Source organism: Corapipo altera, unplaced genomic scaffold (genome assembly GCF_003945725.1).
Source record: "Corapipo altera isolate COAL_440 unplaced genomic scaffold, ASM394572v1 201, whole genome shotgun sequence".
NCBI classification, from domain to species: domain Eukaryota; kingdom Metazoa; phylum Chordata; class Aves; order Passeriformes; family Pipridae; genus Corapipo; species Corapipo altera.
In genome coordinates this window covers 1,932,450-1,956,590 of record NW_020884940.1, presented here as the reverse complement: position 1 = coordinate 1,956,590, position 24,141 = coordinate 1,932,450, and the positions used below count along the sequence as shown (strand labels likewise).

At 51.5% G+C, this 24,141-nt stretch overlaps 1 protein-coding gene across 1 annotated transcript; it reads right to left on the bottom strand.

Annotated features, from left to right (window-relative positions):
* Positions 1 to 8,137: 8,137 nt before the first annotated feature.
* Positions 8,138 to 23,801, bottom strand: GRHL3 (grainyhead like transcription factor 3). The gene is made up of 15 exons (XM_027661242.1): positions 23,612 to 23,801; positions 22,886 to 22,947; positions 20,981 to 21,326; positions 20,652 to 20,731; positions 18,901 to 19,054; positions 18,284 to 18,395; positions 18,038 to 18,132; positions 16,307 to 16,465; positions 15,669 to 15,747; positions 15,149 to 15,282; positions 14,476 to 14,510; positions 13,707 to 13,795; positions 13,495 to 13,580; positions 12,613 to 12,677; positions 8,138 to 8,950 (listed from the first exon to the last, which is right to left on the bottom strand). The coding sequence occupies exons 1-15, from the start codon at positions 23,777 to 23,779 to the stop codon at positions 8,836 to 8,838; spliced, it is 1,779 nt and encodes a 592-aa protein (XP_027517043.1). The 5' UTR covers positions 23,780 to 23,801; the 3' UTR covers positions 8,138 to 8,835.
* Positions 23,802 to 24,141: the final 340 nt, after the last annotated feature.

Below are 24,141 nucleotides of genomic sequence, written 5' to 3'. Positions count from 1 at the left end.
CTATATCACAGTATAATGGCTTTGCATCGTATTAATTTTAACATTGTAAGAATTTGCTCCTGGGAACGGCCTTCTTGAATTAATCACTGACTCATGATTTACTGGGGGAGATAATATCTAACCTACAAGAGGCAGAACAGGAAACTATCTATTTAAAAGATGGCAGTGGCTGATAATTTATGGCTATAGACAAAGAGACATCTGAGAAGAAGGAGTGGACAGATCCTGCAATTTTCTTGGTCACTGCTCTCCCTCAGCAAAAAGGAACTTTTGTCTGGAAGCTGGAGGTTCTGCTTTTGAGGCAGTGACAGCTGAAAAGTGACGAATTTGGGAGGGGAAAAAAAGGAGGGAGAAAAAAGAAAATAGTGTCCCAAGCTGTCCTCAAAGTCATCTTCAGCTCTGGGACCAAATCCTTTGTTAAAACAGAGGCAGTTAAATATGACAGATTGGAGGCATTTCACCAGCTTAGCATAGGAAACATAAGGGAAAAAAAAAACCAGGGAAAAAGCATCATGGTTTTTTGTTTGAATCTCTAAGTTAATTAGTTCAGGGCCTCAAAATCCGTGCTCAGTTGGTGCCCTGAACGAAACTGGACACTTGGAGCTGAGGGAGAATTCTGGGTGTGACAGCTACACACAGAGACACATTTTCTGCCAGAGACTCAAACCCTCAGTGCCTGTGTGAATGCAACCTTTGCATCTTGGGTAGGCACAGAGAGACCCACCCACACTTGGGAAGCTCTCCCAGATTTTGGGCCTGGTGCTGCCAACAGCCCTGCCATCAGAACCACTCACAGCAGAGACAACTGGATTTTAAATGTAGGTTTTCCTTTGTTGGTCATTACCCACAGGAAAAGGCAATTCAAAGGTGTCCACAAAGCCTTTTTTCTTTCTGAAACAAACCTTTGTGCATTTCTGCAAGCAAAGCAACACCAGTTCTGGCCAGGTAGTGTTTATATCCCAAACCACAAGAGGATTTAATTTGGAAACGTTTGGAAAATGGCCTTCTCCAGACCCGTGAGCCTTGAGCTGGGAGGGGAGGTGTTGCTGGTGATTTTGGTTCTGATCCTCCGTGGTGCAGAGCACCTTAACACACAAATCCAGCTCCCTCAGAGCTTCTCAGGGCACGTCTGACTTCAGTGCCACAGACACTGGTGGGTCTCCCTTCTGTGAGCTCTGGGAAGGTCCCTTTGAGGCTCTGCTGAGAAAACCACCTGGAAACCACCCTGGAAGTTTGGAGCAGCCTTAAGGAATCACTAGAACACCCCACAGCTCGCTGTGAAAGCCAGAGGCTTCAGGAGAAGCCACACTAGTGCATAATGCACCCAACATGTGCTGCTGGCCCACTGCCTGCTGAGGTTTGGGACCTGCAGCATGAGGGCACAGAGTTTATCTCACAACTTCCACCACGTGGGAGTTCTCCTCCTGTTTGATTCTTTGACACTGCTAATGATCCATTTGTTCCTGTGCTCAGGACAGAGTTTAGTGTTGCCTTATCAGTGTCCCTGGAAATCAGCTCTGCCCGGGACAGCACTTTTAAATCCAGCAGCAGCTTCCCCACACAGTCCTGTCACACCGGTTCCTTTTCCTCTCTCACCTTCCCTGATGGATGCACTCTCCTCTCTCAGTGCCTGGTTTGGTGTTTGCATCCCTTCCCTCTTTGTCCTGTAGGTCACTCCAACACTGATTGTCTTCCAAGGGAATAACACCCTGCTGCAAGTCAGAGACTTCCCACCCAACCAGGGACTAAGAGTTATTCCAGAGCCTGCAACCTCTCAGCCACACAAACCTCCCAGGGAAGCAAAGAAAGCTTCTTCCAGGCGAGTCCAGCCTGGGAGACACCACTTTGATGGGATGGATGAAAACACATCAGACAGCAGAGCCATCCCAGAGTGTCCCACTGTCCATCCTGCTCCAAGGGGGAGGTCACTGCCACAGCTCCACAGGCACTGGCTCTGAGGTGCCTGGAAGGGGAGTGTGGGTTGACAACAGCCTGGAGCAGTGGATCAGGGGCCCCAGACATGTACAAATAGTAATTAAATCCTGCACCACCCTGGGATGTGGGAGCAATTTCTTATCCCCACTGCACGAAGGAAGAAGCCACAGCACACACGACCTGGAAAAAGGTCCCTCATATCCCAAGCAGGGGCTTGAGACATTTAGGCTGTGTTTGTTTTGTGCCTGAACTCACCCCCAGAGGCACACACTGGGCATAAAGACTTGATAGCTGGGAACCACTGGGCAGGAATGGCAAGGGATACTTGTGGCTGCCCAGCATGGCAAGGAACCAGGGCAAAACCTGGGGCTGGGAATTAAGAGCTGGAGAGAGGCTTGTGAAAGTCTCAAGTGCTTCCTTTGAGCCAGAACTGCCATTCCCATGTGTTCCATCCCACCACTGTTTCAGAGATGGAAAGGCACCAACGGAAACTCCCCTCTCCCAAGCCCTCCTGCCCCTCAGAATCCTCATGAGAAGACAAATAAATCCATCAGCAGATTGTTCAAGAGCGTTTGTTGTCCCCGTGTGGTGACGCTGCCCGGCCTAAGATTAAGATCAACAATAAATTCCTGACCATGGAAAACAAAAAAAATGAGCCCATGAGAAAGCCCAGGGCTCTCCTTACCCAACAGAGGTATCTTTACTACATCTTTACTACATCTCTCAGCACTTGTATCTCGTAACAGGGGGTTGGTAAAAGAGGGGGAAGCTGCAGGCTGGGAGGGAAGCAATGCCAAGAGGCATTTGATAAGGACAGAGGGCTGGAGGAAAGGGCAAATTAAATATGAGGGGAGAAGATCAGCAGTCTGTGTTATCAGAAAACACACAAACACTCCACACCCAGCTTCTGGGGTTGGAGCCTGTGCCCTCTCCTGATCCGGGCAGTGGGAGAGAGCAGGAGGCACCCCCAGCTGGAGTCACTTGGCATGTGTCTGCAGGGCTGGACCACTGCAAATCCACATATTTTAATAATATTACAATAAACATTGTAAAATAAATTGTAAAATAAATATAGCACTTCAACTGGGCCCCTTTTTCTGCAGATCGTTTTCCAAAAGTTTGGGCTTAGGAGGATTAAGAATCCACTTCCCCAGGGCACTCAAGAGAAACCACAGCTTTTATATCCAGGCATAAACCCTCACCCATGTGGGACAAGTTCCTTAAATCTCTTTTTTCTCCCACCTGGGCTCTCTCTGCTCCAGCCATCCCACCTCTCAAAGATCCTCCTTTGCCTGGGCTGTGTGACCCTGTGGACACAAAGGGTCTCCAAAGCAGAGACAGAACGTGGAACACAGGAAGGGCTCCCTGGTAAAAGCGAGAATTGTTCTGGAGTATTTCTCACTACTAGAGACAGCAAACCACAAATGGGGCTGAACAGCCCTTCTGCCCCCCAAGCAGGAAAGGATGGAGCAGAGATGAGCAAAGGCTGTGTGGACACCTGAGGACAAGCCAAGGTGTTTAATTCAGCAGCACGTGGGATGTGGGAGCTTTTGCAAACAGGGGACAGAAGGTTTGTGATGACACCAAGTGTCTAAATCCTTCCAAGGTCAGAGCAGGGTGTCTCCTGACACCCTTAGATGTCCAGTGTCACCCCAAGGGCCACACAGCAGCAACAGCAGCACTGGAGTTCTCACCATCAGCTCCTTGCCGAGCCGGGCTGGTTCATATTTTACAATATTTTTTTTTAAGATTTGAAAGACTGAAAAAGAGCATGTTTGCAGTGCAAAGGCCGTTAAAGCACCCCTGGCTGTCAGGGCATCTGTCAAACAGGTTCTGTGAGTTCTCTGTGTGTGTCAAACCCTCACATCACTCTGGCTGTTGGTACAACAGATGTTTCACCTGCAATATTTCTCTGTTTGGGGGGACAAGGGGAGCACCTGCAGGGGGACAGAGTGACTTCTCACAGCACAGAGCCTCGTGCCCCAGCTCAGAGCAGCATCATGGAGCCCCTTGGGTTTGCACCCCCCTTTCTGGCCTGTCCTGCCCTCCCCAGGCTTCTTCCTGACACAAAGCTGAGCAAAATGGGAGAAGAAACACATCCTGTGGCTTGTGATCAGGGAGTGCCTGGGGAAGCAGGAGGAGGGACCTGCTGTCAGCAAGGAATGGGTTAAACACACCACCCTGACAGGGCAGGGACAGGCCAGCCCAGTCCATGGGGACAGGGTGCACAGGGGACAGAGCTGAACGCTGACATTGGCACTGCAGATGCTGCCACAGCCCTGGAGCTGAGCAGCTCTTCCCTGCCTGGATGCTGAGCTCGTCACAGGGTGGAGGCAGAGCCCAGCTCAGCGGGAGGATCGTGGCCCTCGGTGCCCGTTGGCTGATGATTGCCATGATTTTTTTCAGTCAGTCAGACCCATTTCTTCCCCTATCTCAGGGGAGACTTCATCCCTCATCCCTCTCTACAGCTCCCTGACAGGAGGGTGAAGCCAGGTGGGCCTCGGTCTCTTCTCCCAGGAAGCAGCAGCAGGACAAGAGGGCTCGGTCTCAAGCTCTGCCCGGGGAGGTTTAGGTTGAATATTAGGAAGAAATTTTTTACAGAGAGTGTGATCAGGCACTGGAATGGGCTGCCCAGGGAGGGGGTGGATTCTCCATCCCTGGTATTTAAGATGAGAGTGGATGTGGCATCAGTGCCGCAGGGTTGGATCAAAGGTTGGACTCGATGATCTCAGAGGTCTTTTCCAACCTGGTCGATTCTATGATTCTGTTCTCTGATTCTGTTTATTTCTTCTGAGATTCCTAAGTGCTGGGAGGTCACTGAAGGGCAGCAAAGCAGACAGCAGCAGCACTGCTGTGATTTCCAGCGTTTGAACCCACCCAGGTGGGGATTTTGTCCCAGCCACAGGCAGTGAGGGGACACACTGGTGGCATTTGTCTCTCCTGAGCCCTTGTGGCAGCACAAACGGGGAAATGGGGTTTTCTGGAGCTTCATCCAGATCATATCCCAGACTTGCAGTGCAGTGCATGGACATGCCAGCTCCCAGCTCCCCAGAGCAGCTCTGCTGACTCAGCTGGGACAGGATCCCCAGACAAGGAATCCAAGGAACAGAGCCAGGCAGGGTGTTCATGCTGCAGATCAGACCCACAATGGTTAAGGATGGTTACAAATTAATTAAACAGGGAGGGGATGGGGTAGAAATACCTTCAGCAGCTGGTACAGAAATACCCCCTTTCATTTTCATCAGTCTTTCATGCCAACTTGATCAGAAAACCTGCAATAGCACATCAGTGCATGGAGGGACAAGGGGACACCATCACAGTCACAGCCATGCATGTGGCCTTCCCTCTGTTTCCAGAAAAAATAAACACATCCCTTTTCCACTCTAACCTTTAAAGAGGGAAAGAAAATTCCACCTGATCAAAACTCCCAGTCCTGAGCTCAGAGGGGACCTGACCTCTTTGCCCATGAGAACCCACAGAGCTACAGAATGGACAGTTCTAACGACATCTGCACAACTATAGAACCAACAACACACAGAGAACTATTCTGTGCTGTACCCAAAGAGCAGGGCTACCTGAGGCAAGAGACTTCACAATTAAATCAATCAGTGGCTGATACAAAGCAGCAGCTCTTTTAAAAGCTGGTTATTCAGCAGCTGATGCTTGGGCTGCTTTGGAGGCAGAGTCTCAGTGTTCCCAGGACTCCCAGGACCTTGCATAGGAGTCACAGTCAAACACACAACCAGGACAACCCTCACCTTGCTGAGGTCTGTGCACACTGAGTGTGAGCACTGGACTCTGACCAGCTGACAGTGCCAGGACATTCACCCAGGCTGGGGGTTCCGGTGCCCGTCTCACCCATCAGAAATTTAATTATCCAAACCCAAGGGGAAACAGGTGAGACAGCAGAGCTGGGGGAACCCTCAGCAGCTTTATGAAATGTTTCCACTCTGCAAAGCAGATGCAGACAGGGCTTCATTTTCCTGTCTTTAATCCTCTCCTCTGATACCCAGCACAGTGCCAGGGCTTCTCCGAGCACGGAGTGTGGGTGTCCCAACAAAACACGGGATGCTGCTTTTCCCTTTATAGCACTGGGGAACCACACCACACACCGAGCTCCTCGGCTGCCTGGCTGATGATGCAAGGAATGAATAAGCACGAATAAAGACACAGAAACTGGGTGTTGTTTGCAGAAGTGAAGAGCAGAGCCCTCCGCCCAGCGCCGGGGATACCAGAGCTCTTGCACAACTCAGCTCACATGCTGCTGCTGCTTCTCTTTTGGATGCACCCCTGTCTTTGTGGGCACTTATTCACCAGGAGCACTTTGGAAGTGTTCCTTCCTCCACAGCTGCAGGGGGGGGAAGTGGCTCCCAGCCTGTGAGCAGCAGGATTGGGATGCCAGAGTGGGATTCCTCCACCAGGATTTCCTCCAAACCCTGCACAGCACACAGTGAGCAGTCCGGTTCTCAGCCTAAAAGGGCTGGATCACTGATGGCTCAGCAGCTAATTGGTAGAACTTGGCTCTGTGAATTGGAAAATGGCCATTAGCTAAAGTTGGTTTGAAAGCTTCCAGTTTTGTAATTTTGAATAATTAACACAAAATAATAATTAATGCAAAAAAAACCCCCTCCTCTGTGTTTTCAGCTGAGAACACCAGTGCTGCAGGCTGATTGTGCCATTCCATAGGGAATGTTACCCTGGAAGGGGAGGTCCATCCTGAGCAGGGTAGGAATAAGGGAGAAGGGCAGGGGGGCAGATCCTGGAGCTCAGGGATGGGCTCTGGGGTCTGTCACACCCTGCCCTGTGCAGAGCACACATCCAGCCCCTGCAGTGTCCATCTCCCAAACCAGTTTACTTTGTGTTCCTGACTGGAGTCAGCACAAACCAGCTCCCAGCTGTCCGGGGCAGCCCCTCCTGTGTCAGCAGGAGCCTTTTGCACAACACAACTTCTCCCACTTTCACACGACCTCTGCTCGCTGTGAGGGGGGGGGGTGTGTGTGTGAATCGCCTCCGTCCTTCTCTCCTATCTTGATCTCCAAAAGGAACTGGTGGGCTCCGGGCGAGGAGCCAGGAATGCTCTCACATATTTGGGAGCTCTGCTTTGCGCAACCTCCGCGGCAACTCCTCGCCCTTGGCTGGGAGGGATGAGCGATACTGAGCCAGTCAGCAAAACACCCACCCCTGGGTGGCAGCGGGCGGAGGCTCCGCTCCTGCGCTGCCCTGGATCAACCGGCGCTTCCCTGCCCTCAGCAGGGACCGAAACCCTCCCCGAGCCAGGATCACCCGGGAAAAGCCCCTGGTTCTCTGCCCCCATCCCACCGGCAGAAAGCCGGGGAGTCGTTTGGGAGGTGCAGACTCAGGGAGCCCTGCAGAGCTCAGGGTGGTTTCCCGTGGGATGGAATGTCTTGAAATCCGGCAAAATCCAGCTTTGTTCTGCTGGAAACCCGAGGTTACAACGTGAGGTGGTTTTTGGTGTTGTAAATTAGGAGAGGTGCTGCTCGAGTCACTGAAGTCAAAGAGGGTCAGATGGGCAAGGGGGGATTCCTGGTGTGACTGGTTTGAACTGGAGCTGAAGCTCTGCTGCAGGAGGACTGCAGGCACAGCCCCACAGAACCAACAGTGAATCAGAGAAATCCTGCTGAAGAAGGAGTTTGTGATATGAAATGAGAGAGTGCAGAGTGCTGGAGAGATCTCAAAGGTTGATAAGCCTTTAACTTATCTGAGCTTCATCTTAGAGTCCTCTACCAACACTTAAGTAACACAAAATTCACCCACCTGATGCATTTCTTTCCCAGTGAAAGCAGAGCTGTTCTCTCTTCCCCAGTCACGGGACTCAGGTGTATCTTTAACATGGCGAGGAAAAGCAGAGGATGAAGATGAAGGAGGAGGAAAGGCCCCAGTTTCCATTGGTCAGAGGATTAATTAGCAAATACAGGGCTCCCCTTGGCATTGGATTACCTGAATGGGAATCAGCTGTAAACGGTTGTAGCACAGGGGTGAAGGACTGAGAGCTGGCAGAGTGAGGAGTTCAAACAGTCCGTGCAGGGCAGGGAGGAGGATCACGGCTGCCCATGGAACGTGTGGTGCAAAACCATCCTCGAGTCCTTTGGGTGCCTCTGAGGTCACATCCCTGCCCTGGCTCCTGCCCAGCCCATCCCAACTCCGACTCCAGAGCTGGGTGAAACAGCTCATTTTCCGTCTTTGAACCTTTATTGCTACGGAATATCCAAAACAACAAAACCAACAACACAGTTACAAAAGGAGTTCACAGAGAAATGTGAAGCAGCCTGTGTTTGAAATGCTCTGTGTCACCGTACTGAGTCCAATATAAAACAATGCATATTTATACATATATAAAATACAAAAGGAACAATACATCAGAAATGTATAAACAAGGGCTGTGGAGGCCTTGGTGGTATTTACAGTCAGAGATGTGGCAGGGTGGGGGGTGGGAGCAGGCAGTGTCCGTTCAACAGGGAGCTGAAAATGCATCTGTGAGAGTCTCTGTGACAGGGAGAAGCTCAGAGCTGGAAACAGTCTGAAGGTTCTGTGGTCTGGGAGAAACCCAAGACCTGGGGCAGGATCAGTCACAGCCAAGGCCACCAACTCTGGTCTCTCTGCCTGTCAATGTCACTTGGTGTCCCCAGCTCTGAAACAGCAGGTCAGGCCCTCAGCGCCAGAAGAGAATAAAATAAAATAAAATAAAAAATATTAATAATAATAAACCCAGCAGAGCGAAGTTCCACGTTCACATCCATCACTGATCTCGAGGCAGTTCCGTGGCCTGGCCCCAAGGCCACCCCAGCCACGGGGGGTTCAAGTCAAGGCAACAAGAGGGGGCACGAGGCTGAGCTCCGTGGGCTTGGAGAGAAGTCCCAGTTAAGTGCTGCCTGAGGCTCTTTAGAGCTCCTTGAGGATGACCTGGAACTTGTTCTCTGCTTCCACCACGTCCAGGAGAAAGGCCATGTGGTTGCTGTAGTGCTGGATGATGTTGTTGTCCATGTTCACCAGGATCCTGCGGGAGAGGGAGAGGGGCTGGGTCAGCAGCAGCACATTGCCCAGCCCGAGGGGCTTAGCCACTGCTAATCAATTAATTAACTGATGGATTAAAGCCACAGCATGACACAAGGGAAGGTCCTGCTGAGCTTTTCACAATTCTCCCAGACATGCCTTGGCCCAGCGTTGGCTCCAGGGGCAAATCCCCCTGGATTATCAGGGTGTGAATTCAGAGCAGAACTGCTCACTCCTCCCTTCCCACCCAGGTGCTTCCAAGGCTGTTCTGAAGGAGCTGAGGCTGCTTTGGGAGCACATGGAAGTGGTTTGGGACAGGCCTTTCTCCTTTCCAGAACTGCCTCCGAGTGCTGCCTGGGAGCCCCTTCTGCAGGAACTCCCCCAGCCCATGGCAAATATCCCCCTGTGCTCCAGGGATCCCAGCCCTGCTGCAGATGCCTCAGCTTCCCTGAGCAGGAATCAATCCCATGGAGACACGAGGAAAAGGAAACATTTCCAGGGCAGATTTAAACCCCAGGCTGTGGTTCACTGCCAGGCAAGTGTGCCCCTTGTTCCTGTGACGGGAAGGGGGAGCCTGGCATCACCCCACAGTGTTCCCATAAATCAGTGTGAAATTTGGAGGAAACAAAGAACAAATGCTCTTTCTTTGCAGGAAGCAGCAACCCCTCCAGGTTCCCACTGGGGTCATTAATGGGGCAAGAGCGTTAATTGTGCAACGCTCCTCAAGCCAAGACTGAAAAGGAGGAAGGCTGAGCCTCTGACAGATCCAGCAGTTCAACAAGCACAGACACGGGGCCCTGGTGCCCCCCAGGGAACCCCTCGGGGGGCAGGGTAGGCTCCTCACAGCCCACCCTGCAGCCCTGGAGTGGCAGCTCTGCCCTCGTGTCTGGGCTGCTCTGCTCTGAGCCGTGCCCAGGGCTCGGTGCTGCCTTTCAGGGGTGCCCAGAACATTTCTCAAGGCTGGGAGTTCTGTCAGGGCACAGTTGGGGGGTACAGCCCACCCAGCACAGGGGTAGGCTGGGACACAGGGGCTGATCCATCCAGGGTGTTCCTAGGGGATCACAACCTCTGTGGCTGTATCCCAGCCCCAGCACTCAGGGGCAGGTTCCCAAGCCCTGGATCCCAGGTCTGGCCTCCCACAGGTGCCCCAGAGAGTCTCTGAGGGTTCCCAAGGGTGGGATGTCACAAAAAGCTTTGCAGCAGCAGAGCTGCTCCCTTTATCTCTGCCTGTCTCAGTGCAGGAAGCCAGAGGAGTCACCTGTGCCTGCTGCTCCCGTGCTTCCATCTGATTTCCCAACCACAAACGATTCCAGGCAGTGTTGATCAGGAATCTGAGAGCCCTGTATTGTTTTTCTAGACCAAACCTCACCAAGATACAGAATTACTTATTATTGCTCCTGAGTCACCCTGGGCCCGAGTTCATCTGCGTGAGCTCATCGCCCTGGGCAGGCCCGTGGCTGGGGTAGGACCTCACCTGCCATCAGGCCAGGCAGGACCACTGAGCTTCACTACTTTCCACCAGATGAAGATCTGCCCCCCAAGCTGTAATTACCACGAGACGATTGTTTAGGGTGGAGCAGTAGGATGAAATTATTGAAAATTAAATCTGGGGGAGCAGGAAACGGGACCTGACCCTGCCATTGTACCACACTGGAGGTGTCTTTTATCTCCCTCACGCTTCAGCAGTAACTTCTGGCACTGGTCACGTCCAGCTTTCATCAAACCAGGTGTCAAAATTATTTATTTGAACTAATTTCCAGGCGTGGCCTTTTCTATTCATCAGACACCTCTTTGCTCCTCCGTCCTGGGGAAGAGCTGAAAGGACACCTGCCTTTTTTCCCTCCCAGTCATTATTAAATAACATTCACTAAGTATCAGACCAAGTAATGAACAGTACCAAAGCCAAACAGAGTTAAGGAGGCCTCTCCCCTGAAGCGCTGCTGTTTCCTGGTCCACCTGCAAACTCATCAGGGCTGGGACCTCTCCTGCCCTGCACATGCTGACACTCAGCTGGGCCAGGACACTCCAGCCCAAGCTGGAGTCACCTCAGAGGAGCTGCTGCCTGATGACACTCTGGTGACCTGTGGTGGCCACATCACAAGCCACCAGCACCGCTGACACGCCCGAGGTTGGGCTCAGCCCTGGAGCTGGAACAATAAACTGACCTCCCCTGTCCCTCACAGTTGTTCTTCTCCCAGGTCAGATTCGAGGCCCTCTCTGGCTGCAGGAGCAGGGACAGCCCCCTCCTCCACCAGTGCTGCTCTTCTTTGGGGAGAAAATTCCACTTTCTGGGGCTAATGGATGAGCAGCATCTGACAGAACTGAGGGCCCTGAGCTCAGGAACAGGTGGAAGAACATCCTGACAAAGTTGGAGACCTCACTATGGCCCATCCCTCATCCTAAAATTAGGGCCATATTGAAAAACTGTTTTTAAAAGGGAAAGGTCGCTTGGTTCTGGATTTGGAGCTGAGGTGGTTCAGCTTCCCAGTTCAGTGATACATCCCAGTGTGGAGGAGCAACCACTGCCTCTCCCCTCCCACCTTGCAGCTGCCTCCAGGCCTCCCTTCAGCTCTGCCCCCACAAAGGAAACCAGCCCAGTCCCCTGGGATCGAGTTATGGTGACACCAAACGAGGTGGAAAATCCCACCCAGGAGCTTTAGGACTTTCTCACCCCACTGCCACCAGGAAGGAGATGCAGAAGCAGGGCTGTGGGCTAAGCCCAAGATCCCAAGGGCCCTGCTGTCACACAGAGAACCTCTCTGGGCCGTGCTGGTGGGAGCAGCAGAGCTGCCCAATGCAGGACCTGTCTCAGCCTCGTGTCTCTGCCTCTCCCCGTGCTCAGAGCTGGGCCAGGGCCAGCAAAAACAATGAGTTCATCTCCCAGGCAGTTGCTGCTGCTGCCCAAGCCTGATGGTATCTCACTCACTCTGCAGGAAGGGCTCTAAGCTGGGCTCTGTGAAAAGAAGCCTGGCACTTTATGAGTCGTTCCCACTCCATCAGCTGAAGGGAGAACTCGGTGCCAGAGCTGGGGATGGCACAGGGGGGTTCTCAGTCCAGAAAGCATCCCTGAAAGTAGCACCTGGCTCCTCATGGAGAGCTCTGCCCTCCAGGGAACACTCAGCAGCTCCTCAGCTCCTGCAGGCCCACACCATTCCCTGCCTGGATGGGGCAGATCCACGGGGATCTGTCCCTAACAAGCACCACGTCGGAATAACTTGAGAAGCCATTTCACATTTACCACAAACCTCACCTGTCACCCCCTGAAAGCATCACCTGAGCCAGCACAGCCCCCCCCCGAGCCAGGGACATTTCAGAGTTGGTTTGGAGAAGCAAACATTGATCCCTCTTTGATAAGTTCTCCATAACCTCAGGCTTTTAGACTGAGACACAAAGGATCACCCATTAAACTACCCAAATAATTCCTCCTTCACCCAACTTCCTTTCCTTGGGAGACTTCACCCTCCAAACAAATATAATACAAACAGGCATTATCCAAAATCTTTAAAGCCCAGGGAGATCTGAGTTTTATATGCTCCAAATGGCACAGCCTGACATGGCTTTGCCTTTTATTATCTTGTTAAAATACTGTTGGAGCCTATGGCAGCGTCCCAGAGAGGATGGGGGGTTTGGAGGCACGGCATGAGAGCAGATGAGAGATTAGCTTACCCTCTTTTGCATTTTTTGTAGACTTTATAAATGCTTTCTTCAGGAAGCCCATATTTTTCTGAAATCTGTGAGAGAAAACATGGCAAATCTTTGTACTTGTAAAATGAAATTCCCATGATAAAAATCACAGATAACACCAAGCCAGGGGTGTTCAGCAGCAAAAGATCCCCCTCCCTTTTACTCAAGAAAAAAGGGGCCAAAGCCACAACCTGAACTTTCTCCTGGGGAAGTCCAGTTTTGGTCTTAGGATGACAAGAGGTTTATAGCTTTTTCCCAAGAATTTTCCATAGAGTTTTTTTCCTCTTTGTGGTGAGGGATGGCGAGGGACAAGATGGCAAAGGGTCCTCTGTGCTGACATTTTTCAAACTCTCTATTTTTAAAAGTTTGTGAAACCAACAGAGCTTAAAGTGCAACCGTAAAGCCACCCCAAATCTGGGAGGTTTATTGTTTGCTTCCTTCCCAGCAGTCTCCAAAGAGAGCTGGGTTATCAGAGATGCTGCTGGTAATCGCCACAGAAATATGTCTGTGCTCCTCAAACACAGCCAGGGAATTCCAGCAGGAGGCCAGAGTTGACTCTGGCTTGCACATTTCCAGCCTTGAGAATGGAAAAGGTGTTTTATGGTGGAAAATATGAATGTGCTGCCACAGGAGGAGGTTCTGTTGTGCTCTGAGCAGAACATCTTGCCACGAGGTGTGTTCCAACACAGCCTGTGCCAGGAGCTGTTGGTAGAACTCACCTGCTGCTCACACTTTCCGTTTCCATTCCCAAGGGAGAGCAGACAGGAGATGGGAGCAGCCTTACCTCCACCCCTCTGTACCCCAGCACCATTCCCTTTTCTCTGCAGTTTGCTTATTCCCCAGGGGGGTTTTGAGAGCACTTACAGCTGTCCTGAGGCCCTGGAGATCTGGTGTCTTCAGCATGAGAGCATCAAACACTTCCTCCGACTCCCTGCGCACGTACAGCAGGACTGCAAGAGAGAAAGGGCAGCACTGACTCAGGGGTCCTCCCAGCAGGGTCCCACAGCCACGTGGCCTCGTGGAATTCAAGGCCCAAGGTTTGCCTGAATGGAATGAGTTCCCCTCCCAGGGATTACCTCTCTGGGGATCCTCTTCCTTGGTTTGCTTCGGAGGAATCGGGTCGAACTCGTCCGTGAAGGAGGCGCCGCTGCGTTTTAGGGGCAGCCTGGGATGAAGGAAACAACTCTCTCAGGAGCACAGAAAGAACAACAACAGCCAGCAAAATAACTCCAGCAACTGAACTTCTGATTGAACAGCCAATAACCCCAGCAACCAACCAGCAATTAAATATGGATCTGTAATTGCAGCAGCAAGTGCCCACCAGAGCTGTGACTTCCTGCCTAAGGAGAGCTCAGGGTGGATCTGCAGGGGGTTTGGTGTCACACCAAAAACAAAAGTCTTTTGCACCCTTGTGCCATTGTCTCTCTATTGATATCACGGATCACAGGGGAGATACTGGTTCCCCCCACTTCAGACACAGCACAAGTGTGATTTCTACTTCCTTCCAGGTTATTTTACAGCCTCTGGTTGCTTGAACCCTCCAGTGGTAGTTGTGATCTTTTATCTTCCCTTTCTAAGGTTGTCTCAATGAGAACAGCAGGACAGTCAGGGACCAGCTCACATTGGAGGGGCTCAGTGACAGGGACAGAAATGGGTCTGTGTTTCTGCAGCCCCTGAGTCCATTCTGGGCCCAAGTTCAACACATTCTGACTCTCAAGGGCATCAGGGAGACACTGTGCCATGTTATTTTGCACCCATGGACACACTGCCTATGGATATCAGCCAGCCAGGACATTCCCAAAGGCAGAGAGCAGTTGATGGGTGGGAGATGCACACAGTCCTTACCTGTTTGCAGCGTTGGGAGCAGCAGGAGGGAGCCCCTGAAATGGAAAGGGAATGTGGATCTGTGAGTGTGCACAGCACCACTGAGTGCCAGACAAGCTGGGCTGGGGCAACACGGGCACAGTTTAAACATGATTTCCCTCCTCCCAGCCCATCAGTTTTCCCACACAATTAAACCCAAATACCTGTTTGTGTTTCTTAGATCAAACTTCTCCAGCTTCCTTCTTTTTGACAAACTAGACAGGTGTTTGTGAGACAAGGAATACTGATGAGCTCTGAAGGATACTGGGTTTAGGTTTCCTTTGGCTCAAGAGGGTAGAGAGGGGCAGAGATGTCCCACACATGCAGGGACTGATAACCATATTTTTCTACAGTTTCCTTTCTGCTGATATTTTTGCTACCACTCCAGTCCTCTGTGGAAGCTGCAGGTGATACCTGGAAACCACAGGAATATCAGGCTGGAAGGAACCTGGCAAGGTTATCTTGCCCATCACTGCTGCATGACTGGGCCACTCCTGACAGCTGCGTCTCCGAGTTCACCACATTTCCACAAGGAACTGTGGCTTGGTTTGGGATTTTTGCATGACACAGGTCATGTGTGGGAGACTGATCAGCCTGGAAATGATGGGGGTGACAGGTGAGGGTGACAGGTCGGTTGTTTTCTGCGGGGACTCACCGTGCCACACCTCTGCAGGCTGGAGAAGTGGACGTTGGGGATGAACAGGACTGGCTGCGTTTCCAGGTCGGTCTCCGGCCGCAGGAACGTGATCTCGTTCCCTCTGAAGCCAGAGAGCAAACAGCCTTTCAGACCTACAGATGGAAAGTCCAGTTCATCTCAGTTCAGATGGCCCCGTGAGAGGCAGCTGTGAGAGAGGGGAAGGTGCCTTCCCAGGGTGTCCCAACAGAAATATTGGGATCAAGACAGGGCTCTGTGGAACCGGGTCTCCAGGGCTGCCCAGTGCTGGCTGCCCTGGGGAAGGTCCTGCCATGAGCCCAAAGGGATTCAGAAGGGTTGGTTGGTGTCAACAAAAAGCTTTGGGAGACTTGGTAGGAGCCCAGCAAGGACCTGACTGACAGGCTGCTTCCGAGTGGTGCTGATTGCATCAGGCTTGGGATACCCAGGGCCAGATCCCGTGGGAGTTAACGGACATGGATTTCAACACACTTGGGATCAGGTAACAAACACAGGCACTGACCATTGTTGTTGGAGTCCAGGCATTTTCCTTTCCTTCTGAACTGTTTCCTTTCATCATCCCGCATTTTCCTCTCTGCTCCCTGTGGGCAAAAATCAGGACATTGGGAATTCCAAGAGAGGGTTCACTGGCTGCCTCTGGGATGGGGAGCACACTAAGGTAAAGGCAGCCTTTATTCAAAAATTATCACCTCAGAGGCTCTACAGGCCAGGACTCTCTGATAACTTACCAATTAGAAAAAAAAAAAACCCACAAAAATAGAATTTGCTTTTAAAAATGAAAAATATGGATGAAAATAGCAGTGAGAAATTTTTCCACAGGGAAAAAATATCCGAGGTTGGGGGAGGAACCTCAAAGGAAATTCTCATCACTTCTGATATTTAAAAACTTTGGAAAAATAGAGTTTATTGCAAGGCACAACTCCAGGTAGGTCTGATTTGGGGAGAACTCTTCAGTGATTGTTCTGCAAAGGCCTCAGTGCAGACCCAACCCCGCTGTCCTGTCCCGCTCAGGTGAGGGGTCCTCAGCCCTGACCTCTGGGCTGTTCTGGGCTCTCACAACCTTTCTGCCTTTTCTCCTGGAGCCTCTGGCCACCAGGCTGAACCCCCCTTGGAGCAGCAGCTGGAGCAGCAGGGCTGTACCTTGTCACAGAAGATCTTGATCTGGCAGACGGCGCGGTGCACGAGCTGGCTGCCGCCGCCGCCGCAGTCGTACGTGTCGATCTGCAGGTTCAGGGGGACACCCTTCACCCCCTTCTGGGAGGAGAAGTCTGTGCTCAGGCAGTTCACCCCAATAAACACCTGCAAGCAGGGACAGAGGATGATGTTTTCAGCACCAACGTTCTCACCCAAGGAAAGGGAAGACAGGATGGGACCAAAGCAGCTGCTGAGCCTCCTCCCACCCCTCCCGGTGCCAGCCCAGCACAGGAGCTGTTGGTTTCCCACTCTGAGCACAGTCTTGTTCCCTCACACCTATTCCAGCTCTTCAGCACTCCCAAAATTCTGCCTGGGGGTGTCCTTGCTGATATTTCTGAGCTTTCATTTGAACAAGGGACCCCCAGAGAGCAGAGCCCCAGAGGAAGGGAGGAGGGATAAACTGCAGCCTCAGGAATTGCACAGCAGTGCTGCTGCTTAAATGAATATTCATCACACACTGGTCTCTTTTATCAGGAGGATGGAGTGAGCTCCAGTGGAAGCTTTTGAAGAAAAGCTGAGCACAGCTAAAATCCACATTTTATCTCCAAATTGCCAACTCATTGGTATGATCTTGAAATTCCTCTGGACTCTGGGGACAGATTTGCAGCTGGAGAAGCTCCCACAGCTCCCTCAGCAAGGCTCCAGCTGAGGATTACAGCCCTGAAACCCAATGTCAGCTCTAGTCAGTACCTGAGTATGGGAAAGAAAATCATTCAACTGTGGTGTGAAGTTTAGTTGGAAGGAGAGAAGTAACAGGTGCCACAGACGACCCAAATTCCTGACCCCTCCTGTCTCACTCCCAGCCCTCTCAGCTCTCTGAAGTCTCACCTTTACCTGCCCCAGGCCAGTGCAGGGACAGAGTTTCTGCTAAGAGTTAAACCCAGTTTTGCTGAGGTGCCCCCAGGGCTTGCCACATACCTGACATATTTCCATTTCTGACAACTTTGCCTTGAAGACATTTGTTAACCTCTTAGGTTGTAAAAGACCCACGTTGCCTTTGGGCTAAAGAAGGGCTTATTGAGATCCCAAAGCAGAGTTTTCCCAAGCTTCAGAGGCATGGGGTATTTATGCTTTCCTTTTTTTCTTTCCTTCATCTGTTTTTACATGCTCCTCTCAATCCACACTCGACACAAAGTGCTAATGAGAGGCTCTGAGGAGACAGCAGAGCTGGAAAGTTGTTGCTCTAAGCTTTATAGAGATTTTAAGGTGAAAAGGGATCTTGTGACCTGCCTGGCTCCTTTCCACATCACACAAGGCACGGGAGGGTGGTCAGTCGTGTCTGCATCCAACTGCTGCCTTGAAAGGAGGGTCTTTGTTCCCTGAGCTGGGGGTTATTTAAACAGGCTTCAGGTACATGTGAGCAGAGCCCTGAGCTTCTGCAAAAACCTTTTCTTCAGAGTTATCCATCAGCACTAAGAAAACATCCCTGAGCCTGTCTGGGGTGTACCCAGTGTGTTTATTAGCTAATGGCAATGCTTAAACACACAGAGAAGCCCCGTGTCCTCCCCGCTGTCCTGGCAGGCAAACACTCCCTGGGGCCGCTGGAATGGCACTGTTTGGATTTGGAACTCTCCCTGTCTTTCAGCTGAGGAGTGGGGGGAGCATCTGGGCCGTCAGGGAGGAGCTGCTGCTGCAGACCAAGGCTTCCCACATCCCTCTCCCACACACAGTCTGTACCTTTGCCTCCTCGTGGACGTTCCACACGAAGGACAGGGCGTTGTAGGCCAACTCCTCGATGTTCTGCACCGTGTTGAAGTTCTCCTTGCAGTCAGCTGGAAGGCAGTGGAGAGGCAGTTTATACTCAGGCTGCAAGACATCCCCCAGGCTCCCCAGCTCCCCAAAATCCTGCCCCTCCAAGGCCAAAAGAAGCCTTGTGATTTAATAAAGTGGTGCCAGGAGTCCCCAGCCCCGCCCAGCTCGTACCCACGTCGATGACCCTCTGCTTGGCCGTGGGCTGGCGGGAGTGCCAGTGCTTCCAGAACTTGAGCTGCTCCGTGGGGATCTTCTCGTTGTCAAAAACAATCATCACCACGCTCTGTAACACAGCCAGGACAGCCCAGGTCAGCACACACAGCAGGCTGGGGCTTGGTGCCTGCATTGCCCTTACCATCCACGCCCTGGCCAAGTGTCACAGTGCCACAGTGCCACAGAAAACAGGAGGTTTTATATCTGGGCAAACTGAGGCAGGCAAGGGAAGGGATTTGAGTCTCAGGGGTGGCTCTGAGGCCTGGCCACACATCCCAGGAACAAGATGGGGAACCTCTCCCCAGCTCAGAGACCTCCCCAGCAGGGTCCCCAGCCAGCCCTGGGCTCGGGAGCCCTTTGTGCACCCCTGGCCTCACTGTGAGAGGTTCCAGCTGCCCAGGGACACGACCTGTGCATCAGAGGATTCCCTTGCTCTGAGTGAATCCATGCCATTCATCCCTTCAAGCCAACACGAGCCACAAAGCCATCACTCATGCTCAGCTCTGTTCCTAGGCCCATGGAATTGCTGCATGTCTGACTCCGCGTGTCAGCAAAATTGTCAGCTTGGCTCTTACCTTCACTTTATTTGAGGACAAGTGTAAACATTTGCTGTCTCCTGCTGTCCGCAGAGTGATGGGGTAGAACTGTCCTTTGTTGAGGTAGGCCATGGGAGAGTCCCCAGACTTGATGTGAATGGCTTTGGGTGACCCCAGCGTGTATTCAAAGTCACTTGTACGGAACAAAGAGAGAATGATGAATAAGCACACGCTGCTGTTTCACTCCAAAAAGCAAAACAAGAGCCGTGGAGGTTACAGGCTGCAGACACTGCACACACAGGAGTTTCTGCTCTGCTCCCCATCTCACACACCCTGACAGCCCCGAGCACCTCCCAGCACAGCACATTCTGATCCTCCCCAACACCCCAGGGAGCAGCAGTTCTCCAAGAGGCTCGTTCTACCCTTTGGTTTTGGCTTAAAAAATCCTGGACATGATTGTAAGCAGTATTTTTCTGTGGATGGCAACAGAACCATTGCTCAACCAACACCATAAACCAAAGCACAGAGAGTAGGTACCAACAATGAGACTTTTACAACGTGCAAAACTCAGATTCCTGTCTCCAAATTCACACCCATAAATGGCTGAGCCAGGAATACTGTCCCTTGATGGTCCTGTCAAAGCAGAAGGACCTGCAGGACATTGCTTGATTATCCAGGTAGAGCTGGACTAAGAAGCCCAGCTTGTGGAACCCTCAACCTGCTGGGCAGCAACTTTAGTCTTAAACTAGAAAAGATTTGTGTGTCACACAAAGGTGTCACTGTGGACAAGGAAATCTGAGAGAAGATCCTCATTTTCAAAAGCTCTTGGGCATCCACCAGCACCTCTGAGCATTCAAACCAGGAGGCCACAGCTCAAGCTGCTTTCTGCTGTGAGGAATCTGAGCAGGAGCCTTCACACAGACCCTCCAAGCGCCCTGTTCAGTCACCAACCCATCTTTTTCCTGCTCCACCTCTGAAGATGGGCTTGGCAGCTCCTCTTATCTAGAGCCAGGAGAGCCAGAGAACTCCAGTGCACAAATAGACAGGGAACAGAGACGAGCTGGTGTCTGTGTGAACATCCCCACGTCTGACAGCTGAGTCACCCAGTCAGCTGACTCAGGAGGCAAATAAAAAGTGGGAGGTGAAATAATGTTACCTGCTGGGAGGTTTGATGCAGTATCTAGAGCAGTGAGGCTCTGCCTGAGAGAGGGGTGGAAAGGAGGAAGACATCCCTCTCGTGTTTTAGGAATGAGAGGCACTGGCACCCTCTAAAATCAAGGTTGACTAACAGTGCTAAGTGAGAACCTAAACCTTAGATTAGGAGGAGGGTAATTATCACCCTCATCAACTGCAATCCTTGTTTTCTCTGTCATTTGCCCCATTCCAAGTAGCCTGTGGGAAGATGGTGCAGCCACCTGGATCTGTCTGTATCACAGGAGCCAGGTAGTGCTCCCTGGGAAGGGGCTGGAACACAAAAAACCCTCACATGGAGACCTCAAGGCCACAGCTCCCCTTGGGCAGGCCAAGGAGCTCATGAGATGTGACCAAATTTACACCAGTTTGTACAGAGAACATGAACTGCTTTGGGTCTAAAAGCTCATGGGACAACAATTTGCTCCCAAGGCACCGGGGAGACACAAATTGTCTCTGGAAAAGCACGAGCTCTATAATTTGCACTGGTCATTGCCCAGACTGGAGTGGGGAGAGGGAAGGGATGAAGTCATTCCCCAGGGAAGGGACACAGAGCCCAGTGTTCACTGGAAAGCCCAAGCCCAGGGACTGGCAGTTACCTCTTCACACCGTCCGTGCTGTAACTCTCGGGGCAGGGCGGCTCCGGCTGTGGCTTGAGGATGTCACTGAAGAGCAGCGACTGCAGACAAGTGCAAACAAAACAGTCAGAAGCAGAACCTTCCATTGCTTTTTCCATCCACCTTCTCCCAGACGCCACAAGAGAGGCCACAGATAAAACACAGACCCCCATTTCAAAGCCTTATCCCATTTCCAAACCCAATGATCCCATGGGAGCAGCATCCTAATGCAAGAGCAAAGCTCCCACTGACTCCAGCATGAGCAGAGCCCAAAGTAGACCCCCAAACTCCTGCAGTGAAAGGGCTCTGACCTCCTGGGGGTCCTCTTTGAAGGTGCTGTCTGGCTGCCACCGCTGCTGCGCCGGGGCCATGGGGAGGCTCTCGAAGAGGGAGTTCAACGAGCTGTTGTCGTACACATCCCCAGCAGGGACCAGGTAGTTGTCTGGGGTGGCCTCCAGCTTGCTGGTGCCTGGAGGGAGCAGGGCTGGCTTGTGAGGGGGAGGAGGAGGAGGGACGCCTTCGAGACTCAAGCCATTCTTCTTCTGTGGCTCACAGTAGTCCTGGGTCATGGAAACGTTCTCAGACAGGAGCTTCATGAGATGGGCTGAGCCGTCGAAGGAGGCGATCTCCGGGTCGTAGTCCATCCCGTGGCAGTGCCTGGTGGAGAAAGGGGCCTTTCTCAATCTGAGCCAGAGGTGGACAACCCCAGCAAGCTGTCACAGCAGGAACCAAGTGCCTTGATGTGCTGCTGGGGAGCAAACTGCACAGGTGACCTTGAGTCAGCTCCTGCTTGGCATGGGAGACCTGACAGGCCCCTGGGTGATCTCCACCCACACCTCCCAGTGCAATCAGCAAGAGCCAGAGGTGCTCAGCAGATAAGGGATGATCACATGGGATCAGAGAATATGATTTAGATGTGGTTTGAGGCTGCACATCCAGGGCCTACATCCATTATTCCTTTATTTAGGCTATTAAATGCTCAGAGCAGCAGGGACAGTAATAAAGATAACTGGCTATGTGGTCTTTGCATCTCAGCCTTTTTAGGGCTCGTTGATGCTTAAAGTTGATTTTTTTTAATATATTCTGGTTTTTTGGGTTTTTGGTTGTTTTTTGTTTTTTTTTAAGGAAAAACAATTCTCGTACAAATTCACAAACTCCAGGAGCTTAGGAAGCAAAATTCCCAGAGAACAAGATGAGTGAAAATCTAACAAGGCTGCAGTGTTGGAAGTGGCCTCTTCAGAGCAGAAAATACTTAAAGTGCAGGAGCTACCAAGTGATAAAACCCTACAAAACCACCCTCCTTGCACAGGGAAACCATCCCTTTGTGCAGCATCCCAAACTGGTCCCTCCTGCAGCAGTGACTCCATGACCTGCTGACTCTGCAGCTCTGGCTGAGCTGGGAAAAGGGGATTTACTGCCCCTGTTACCAGGCTCAGAAAACACACCAACCCCCACAATAGCAAGCCCTTGGCAGCAGGAGCCACCCCAAGGGTGAGCCAGGAGCTCCCACCCACTTCAAGCTTCACCTTCAGGTATTTGTTGAAATATCCACACTTAATAAAAATCATAGCACTGCCCAGAATGCAGAGGCCTCTCAGAGAGGAGAAATCAGCTCAACTCAGTTTACTTATGAAGAAGGAATGAAGTATCACTCGAGAGGCTTATTCTGTCAAGTAGTTAAAAACTGACGACCAGAAAAGGTTGCCAAAGTACACAACATCCAGGGGAGCTGAACTCACAGTGGCAAATGAGCCATTAATTTAATAGTTAATTATCTGAAAACCTCAAAGGACAAATGGAGTCACTGGAAGAGAACCCCAGGAGACTGTAAGGAAGTGAAACAGAAACCTTTCTCAGCCCAGGGAATGGGAGAGGACTTGGCCATCCCCTTCTTGCTGCCAGTGCTTAATCCTTTTGCCCTTTCCAGCTGTCATAAAGCAGGAAATAAAGACAAATTCTTCAGCTGCTGCAAATCAGCACAACCCCTCTGAGCACAGCCAGACAGATCCTCAGGTGTGTAAATGGGTGTAGCTCCATTTATACCCGCTTGGGATCTGGCCTAAAGAATTTTAATGTATGTCTCAGGGTTAATAACCTGCACTGTTGTTGGTAATAACACTGTGCTTTGATGTCTATTTTATGCAAGCTAAGAGCCCCATCCTGCCAGCAGCTGGAGGAGAGGGAGACAGCTACAGAGAGCACAAACTGCAGCCAACCTCTTTCCTAGTTCGTTGCGTCCCATCATTCCAGCTGGAAGAATCCTCTTCTCCTTCGGGACCTGGAGTGAGGCAGAACAAAGGGTTTGTTTATTGTTAGATTTTATTAATGGAAGACAGAGGCAAAAATTAGCCTTGTCTGTGAGCAAGTGAAGTCTCAGAGATAAAACACTGTGTGAATAACAAACACAGCAGAGCTGGGCTCTCCTGCTGGGTTGCTGCCATGGATTCCCAAGTAACCTTAGGCAAGCCACATCATCTTGTTCTGGGAAGGACCTTCAAAAGCACCCAAGTGAGTGGGAACATCAGTCCTATTGGTTTCAATTAGGGATAAATCATATCCACATTTCTTGAAGCTCCATCCTACAGCAGCACTGGAAAAATAAAGCTGCTGGGGTCTGCTATTCCAGCCCCGTGTCTCTCAAAACCTGTGGGGTGAAAAACCCACCAGCTTGAGACTCAAGGCACCTGGGTTCAGTTTTTCAACATGTTCTGGATTCCCTCAAAGTGGTGGTTTGTGCCTCAGTTTGCCCCCTGTGTGCCCTGGGGATCATTGTGGCACTGGGGGTCTTGTTACACAAACAACAGGAGGAGCTCAGGAGATGGGTCCCCTCCTGAGGTGCTACAGATTTTACACACATTTTACACATATTTTACACATATTTTCCCTTCACACTTCTCCTCTGGGACCAAAGACCCCCAAGCCCCATTCCCAGGGGGATGTACCATGTAGTAGTCGTAGAGGAGGCTCAGGGCGGCCACGCTGTCGTCGTCCCCGTTCACCCTCATCATGGCCTTGGTGGCTGCAGTCAAGGGGTTCTCCAGGTAGGTTTTCCAGGCTTCATCTTCATTGGTGTAGGGGAATTTCTGGAAGTTCATGGTGTCATTCTTCATCAGGCGCACAGACCTAAAACTGAGCCACACAGAGGGAACCGGGAGTGAAGGATGAGAATTTTCCACTGCCATGTCCGTGTCACCCAACTGGGCACACAAAGGGCTTCCCAAAGGCACTCTGGAATGGAGGAGGGATGATTTCCTTGTCCTTAACTCCCAGAGTCTTTGGGAATACCAACTCTCCTGCCTGTAACTCTGTCCAAAATCAGGCCATGCAGGGGCAGCTGTGCCTCTGCTCCCTCCTCCTGCCCTGCGGATGCAAAACCACGGCATCATCTGCACCTGCTCCTTCCTCACCACCAGCCACTCACATCACACACATCACAGGGGGATGTTGGTCAGTAAAAAGGGATCAGGAAACT

Coding starts and splice junctions, on each gene's coding strand:
- GRHL3 (XM_027661242.1), bottom strand. CDS start 23,779: ATGAAGAATGACACCATGAACTTCCAGAAATTCCCCTACACCAATGAA. Junction 19,055..20,651: donor AGCACGGACGGTGTGAAGAG/GTAACTGCCAGT, acceptor GTTCCGTACAAG/TGACTTTGAATACACGCTGG. Junction 13,581..13,706: donor GGAAGAGGATCCCCAGAGAG/GTAATCCCTGGG, acceptor TCTCTCTTGCAG/TCCTGCTGTACGTGCGCAGG.